The sequence below is a fragment of the Otolemur garnettii genome, unplaced genomic scaffold, assembly GCF_000181295.1.
Source record: "Otolemur garnettii isolate 467f Iridium unplaced genomic scaffold, OtoGar3 scaffold00018, whole genome shotgun sequence".
Lineage (NCBI taxonomy): Eukaryota > Metazoa > Chordata > Mammalia > Primates > Galagidae > Otolemur > Otolemur garnettii.
The window spans coordinates 21429200-21435930 of record NW_003852413.1 but is presented as its reverse complement, the minus strand read 5'-3'; the positions used below and the strand labels follow the sequence as shown (position 1 = coordinate 21435930).

At 43.8% G+C, this 6731-nt stretch overlaps 1 protein-coding gene across 1 annotated transcript in view; it reads right to left on the bottom strand.

Annotated features, from left to right (window-relative positions):
• BECN1 (beclin 1) overlaps window positions 1-6731 on the bottom strand; it is a 14228-nt gene that overhangs the window by 4691 nt on the left and 2806 nt on the right. Inside the window, exons 3-8 of the mRNA XM_012802885.1 lie at window positions 4805-4872; window positions 3622-3680; window positions 2865-2955; window positions 2629-2765; window positions 2321-2515; window positions 991-1138 (exon numbers count right to left, since the gene is read on the bottom strand). Coding sequence (XP_012658339.1) covers window positions 991-1138; window positions 2321-2515; window positions 2629-2765; window positions 2865-2955; window positions 3622-3680; window positions 4805-4872 — 698 coding nt within the window. The remainder of the gene's footprint in view (window positions 1-990; window positions 1139-2320; window positions 2516-2628; window positions 2766-2864; window positions 2956-3621; window positions 3681-4804; window positions 4873-6731) is intronic.

Here is a 6731-nt window from a genome sequence, read left to right as displayed (position 1 = left end):
TCAAACGAGTCTCCTGCCTCAGCCTCCCAAGTAGCTGGGACCACAGGCACCTGCCACAACGCCCAGCTATTTTTTGGTTGCAGCCGTCATTGTCGTTTGGCAGGCCTGGGCTGGATTTGAACCCGCCACCTTAGGTATATGTGGCTGGCGCCTTAGCCACTTGAGCCACAGGCACCGAGCCTAGGCTAGTATTTCTATTTTTAGTAGAGACAGGGTCTCACTCTTGCTCAGGCTGGTCTGGAACTCCTGAGCTCAAGCAATCCACGTGCCTTGCCACTCAGAGTGCTAGAATTACAGGCGTGAGCCACTTCACCCTTCCTACTGCCAGTCTCCTTATTAACAATGCCACCCTCCTTTACCCAAATCATTTCCCACATTGCAGGTAAATGCAACGTGGCATTTTATGTGACTTCCCTGCCTAAAATGATTCAGTGGTTCCTACTGTCTTCTGGATCAAGCTCAAGCCCCTTAATGAGGCCTATAATATCCTTTAGGAACTGGTAACTCTCCAGTTTAATATCCGATCACTTTCCCTTTATCCTCAAGCGTCAGTCACAGTAACTTTTTTCAGTGACCTGAATTCACCACTCCTTTTTTCTGTTTCTTTGCACATGATGTTCTATCTGCCAGGAACAACCCTATTCCCAGACACACACACACCCCCCAAACTTCTATTTTACCTCTCAATATGTAGTAGATGCTCAATCGTTATTCATTAAATGGATAAAACATCAAATCAGCTGACCAGGTTTTTGTGTAGCCAGAAGGCTCAGACCTTTTTCTTTCCTTAGAAGAGTGAATGTCACCAAGCTCTAGAATTCCAATCCCAACTATGCCTATCCCATCACAAGGCATGAAAGAAACCTAGCTGGGTGAAGATATATACAGTCCCTCTTTTGGGGAGGTAGGCCCCCTGGCTTAGTGGTCAACAGCTAAGGTCCAGATATGTGTGGTGCTCTCCAGATACTCCTTACCCTCCAGCTCTCATTACCAGATGTGAAAGGTTGCATTGAAGACATTAGTTTTCTTCAGCTTGTCCAGCTGCATCTGGGCATAACGCATCTGATTTTCTACACTCTTCAGCTCATCATCCAGCTCCAGCTGTTGTCGTTTAAATTCACTGTATTCCCTCTGGTACCTGTGAGCAGCCAAGTGGGTCATTGAAGGCTATTAGTTTGATGGCTGAAGTTTCCTTCTCCCCATCCCCCTGAACAAGTTACTCTACTGATTGTGGTTATATACATTTAGCCATAGCCTTTTTTATACTCAGCATAGAACCTCCTCAGAGGAAAATATATGCCTTAGGTGTTGTGCCCAGGAGGGACAGAAATATCTCAAATTCCAGCTGCCCATAAGCTATAGAAATGTGGAGGAAAAAAAAATCCCCCCAAACCAAGCCAAAAAACTATTGTTATTTCTGGTCTTTTTTGGAAGTGAGGTGAATGGCGTAAGAATGGCTTCTTCCATGAATTGGCCATAATTGGCCTTCTATAGCTTCACTTTTGTAAACTTATTGTCCTTTAAATAGTTATTAGATACCATTTCCAGTGAAACTTGTTATACTACTCTGTGAAAATACTGATTTTTCTCTGTCTTTTTGATTTCTCAATTTTACAGTGCATACTGTTTCTCTGTTACTAGACATCAGGTTCTCTCAGGTCAAGAACATCCATGAAATTTCTGAGCTGAGAGGGACCAAATATAAGCTAAAATATTCGTCCTTCCAGATAAGGACAGCTGGAAAGTGGCTGACTTGTCAACATGAGCCCATTCCCTACAGGACAGAGCCAAGACTAGAGCATAGGTTTCTGCATTCTATTTAACCAACACTCTTTTACCAGTTAATCATGCTGACTCTTCACACATAACCACCCCAACAAACTTCCAAAAACAGGGTCTGGAAGCGGATGCTGTGGCTCACACCTGTAATCCTAGCACTCTGGGGAGGCCAAAGTGGGTGGACTGCTTGAGATCAGGAGTTTGAGACTAGCCTGAGCAAGAGCAACAACCCATCTCTACTAAAAATAGAAAAACAGAGGCAAAAGGATCGCTTGACTCCAGGAGTTCAGAGTTGCTGTGAGCTATGATGATGACAAGGCACTCTACCCAAGGGACAGAGTGAGACTTCGTCTCAAAAAATATATATAAAAATAAAAATAAAACAAAAACAGGGCCTGGAAACAATATGCAGGATCTGAAGTAAACAAGCTGTTTACTGACAGCTGTCTACAGTTGACAAACTATTCAGATACATTCAGCTGGAAGCCATTTCTTCTCCTGGACCTTGAGAGCAGGAAGATAGAATGAGCTGAGTACTCACTGAGCTTCTTCCTGATCTAGTCTCTCAGCCTCAGCCTGGACTGTCTCAAGATTTTCTGCCACTATCTTGCGGTTCTTTTCCACATCTTCCAGCTCCTGGATCAGCCTCTCCTCCTCTAATGCCAGCTCTTTTAGCTCCATCTGTAGCTGTTCACTGTCATCCTCATTCATTTGCTCTAAGATCTCCAAACAGCGTCTGTCAAAGACACAAGCAGAGTATATTTACCACACAGAACCTGTTGTTCTTACATAAGGACCAAGAAGTCTACAGCAGTAACAGCTCTGGGCCCTGGCTCTAGAGGCACTCACTTGTAGTTCTGACACTCATTTTCAGTGACGTTGAGCTGAGTGTCCAGCTGGTCTAAAAGAGTATCTGTGCATTCCTCACACAGTGGGTGATCCACATCTGTCTGGCCCGACATGATGTCAAAAAGGTCCCCAGTGACCTGGAAGTGTGGGAGAGTCAGGTAGGGCCTCCCCTATCTACCCAACCACCACCTCTACCAGCCAGACCTAGTGTTGACACTAGAATGGGGCCAACTTACCTTCAATCTTCGGCTGAGGTTCTCCATGGTGCCTCCATCAGATGCCTCCCCGATCAGAGTGAAGCTGTTGGCACTTTCTGTAGACATCATCCTGCAGACAGCCCCCCGCCCACGGGCCACATGAGGGAGCAGAGAGGCTTCCTCCACCTACTGCAGTGACAGTGGCAGAGACTCTCAAGTACCAGCTGAGGGAACCTCAAGGCGCATACCCACTCCTAGCCCGACTGACCTCCCAAGGGTACCTCTCTCCCAAGGGAAGGCCATGCTAGTCTTCCACAGGGGCATTCAGCACGAAGGTTGGCCTGGATGGACTAAGGAGGGAGAGGAGGGGGCATCAAAAATTGATATGTGTGTATGTCAAAAGGAGGGAGAATCAGGAAAGATCACTTTTTATTATAGCCCTTGCCTGCAACCTTCACCAGGATCAATGAGAACTAAGGACCTGAATACTAAAAACATTTGCTATTTTAAAACTTCTCACAAGCCCATCTTTCTTATTGGTCAACCACTCCCTCAACTTTTCTCAGTTCTTCATCATTAGAGTTTCTCTCCCTTCCCATTGTGTGAATGGCTATAGGAAAAAAAAACAATACTGGAAGATAAAGGGCCAGTTATAAAGGAATACATCTTTTCTGAAAGAGCTAAAAGGCTAGGTGATGACTCATCTCCACCACCTGGCTCCAGGTGTTGATTCCTGGGTTCAGTTAAAATCTACTAGTCTTTGGTAAGGAACAGGGGGCTGAGAAGTAGTAGGCACCTGGCTGGAGGGATAAATCTTCGAGAGACACCATCCTGGCGAGTTTCAATAAATGGCTCCTGGGAAAGAAATACGATGGCATTAGAGTTTTGGCAGCTTAAAGGTAGAGTCTTTTTCCCAAACAGCCTCAGAACTATATGGCTTTACTTTTGATGGATAGCCCATAAGGCTTGATAAACCAAAAAGACTTAATAGGTATTATCTATCTAATCTTTGTATATGTAGACTAAGAAAGGACCTTTAGTACAAACAAACTTCAACTCTTATGTTTTTGTGGGGAATAGCATTTCTTAACTGTGTTATTCTTTATGGTTAAATTTGCGTTTTCTCAATACCATTCAGGGGTAGGAAAGAGAATGTCCTAAAATTCATGGTACAAGGAAAAAGGCAGATTAGACGACAATGAAGTTTGCCATCACATAAGTGAAGTAGACAATTTATATGTTTTCAGTATTTTGATATTATTTATATGTGATCAAAATCTAATGACATCTGACTTCAACTGTCACCTCTCCATGCCTTTTCAATGAAGTCCTTCTCTGGCCCCTGGCCCTCACACTGCCCACAGGGAGTGCTGACTAGAGTTAATGGTCCTCACTCCACCTGAGGTCAGCAATGGGTGAGTAAATACCCAAACTCCCTTGCTACTTGGGATAAATCTCAAGTATGTATTCAATACTATCTCACAAGATGTTGCTCCACAGGTTCACTGACATTATCACAGTTTATAATGACAGACAATCCTTTTTGCTCAGGGTAATCATACTGTCCAAACCAAGGTGCTTTTGAGAATACAAAAGAAATGGATATTAATAACTTGCTAGATCAACAGATGCAAACCAAGGCCTTGGAATGACCTGTGATGGATACATACATCAGCCCATCTCCAACCAATACTGATTAATAATTCTCCTTCAAATAAAGAGCCTCTCCCAACATATTTAAAAAGACATCTCAATTAGTAACCTGTGACCTCAGGTGAACATTCATACCTCTGATGATGCATGTAAATGTCTCATCATGTAAATGTCTTTTGTTAACCAAAGAGCTACAGAATCTGAGGGCTCTAGAAGCACCAGGTACCCTGCAAAAACCAAGTGTGCATTCCCATGTTTTCATATTCTATCTCCCACTTAGAATGTTTATTGTATGAGGAAGATAGGGGAGAAGGCACTTCTATTACCTCTCCTGAGTTAGCCTCTTCCTCCTGGGTCTCTCCTGGTTTCACTTGGGCTGTGGTAAGTAATGGAGCTAAAGGCAAGGAAAATATTGGGTCAGAAAGTCTTATCAAAGCAGCAGCTACATGAAAGCATGGGAAAAGAATCTGAAATATCCTCATCATCATCCCTATGTCCAACTTTTTCTTTCTTTTTTTTTTGAGACAAGACTCTCACTATGCTGCCCTCAGTAGTGGCATCGCAGCTCACAGCAACCTCAAACTCTTGGGCTTAAGTGATTCTCTTGCCTCAGCCTCCCAAGTAGCTGGGCCTACAAGCCCCTGCCACAATGCCTGGCTATTTTGTGTTTTGTTTTGTTTGTTTGTTTTCCCTGGCTATTTTTTGGTCGCAGTTGTCATTATTCTTTAGCAGGCCCCAGCCAAGCTTAAACCCACCGGCCCCAGTATATGTGGCTGGCACCCTAGCCGCTGAGCTATAGGCGCCGAGACTCCAACTTTTTCTTAAAGTACCATTTATACAAAGAAGAATCTGTTGTACCCCCCACACACACACACTTCCCACCATTAAATCGGATTAAGGAAATGTCAAAAAAAATTAAGACATAATAGTATTATTTTTTTCTTTTTTGAGATGGAGCCTCAAGCTATCCCCCTGGGTAGAGTGCCATGGCATCACGCTCACAGCAACCTCCAACTCCTGGGCTCAAGCGAGTCTCCTGCCTCAGCCTCCCAAGTAGCTGGGACTATAGGCGCCCGCCACAACGCCTGGCCATTTTTTTTTTTTTTTTGGTTGCAGCCATCATTGTTGTTTGGCAGGCCTGGGCTGGGGATTCGAACCCGCCACCTTAGGTGTATGTGGCTGGCGCCTTAGCCGCTTAAGCCACAGGCGCCGAGCCAATAGTATTATTTTTAAAAGAGTTTTTAGCTTTCAAAAATACTTACAGGAATATTTATCATATTTATGTTTGGGATTTGCTTCAAAATAATTCAGAGTGGGAAGGAATGGATATGGCTATAGATAAAACATGATTAAGTACATGATGATAACTGTTGAAACTAGGTGATGGGTACACAGGGGTTCATTATTTAAACTCTGAAATTTTCCATCACAAAAGTTAACTTCCCCTCTCCCCGAGAATAACTGGGAAAGAACATGAGAAAACTTTCTGGGAAGATGAAACATTTCTACATTGCAATGATCTGGATTACATGGTTGTCAAAAATGTACAGCTAAGATTTGCATAGTTCAATGCATGGAAATTTACCTTTTAAAAAATGTGAAAAACATAATAATTGAGTGGGGAAGGGAGATGAGTGTGGGTATAGGTAATCTAAGACTGGCAGATCATGGCTAATTGTTGAAACATGATGATAGATACAAGGGAGGTCATTATGCTATTCTCTTGACTATATGTTTGAAATTCTCCATGATAAAAAGTTAAAAATCTCAGGTGACGCCTGTGGCTCAGTGAGTAGGGCGCCAGCCCCATATACAGAGGGTGGTAGGTTCAAATCCAGCCCTGGTCAAACTGCAACAAAAAATAGCCGGGCGTTGCGGCGGGTACCTGTGGTCCCAGTTACTTGGGAGGCTAAGGCAGGAGAATCGCCTAAGCCCAGGAGTTGGAGGTTGCTGTGAGCTGTGTGAAGCCACAGCACTCTACTGAGGGTGATAAAGTGACACTTTGTCTCTACAAAAAAAAAAAAAAAAAAAAAAATGTTAAAAATCTTGGCTCAGTGCCCGTAGCTCAGTGGCTAGAGTGCTGGCCACATGTACTGGGGCTGGTGGGTTTGAACCTGGCCAGGGCCTGCTAAAAGAACGACAACAATAACAAAAAAAGAGCTGGGTGTTGTGGCAGGGACCTATAGTCCCAGCTACTTAGGAGGCTGAGGTAAGAGAATTGCTTAAGCCCAAGAGTTTGAGGTTGCTGTGAGC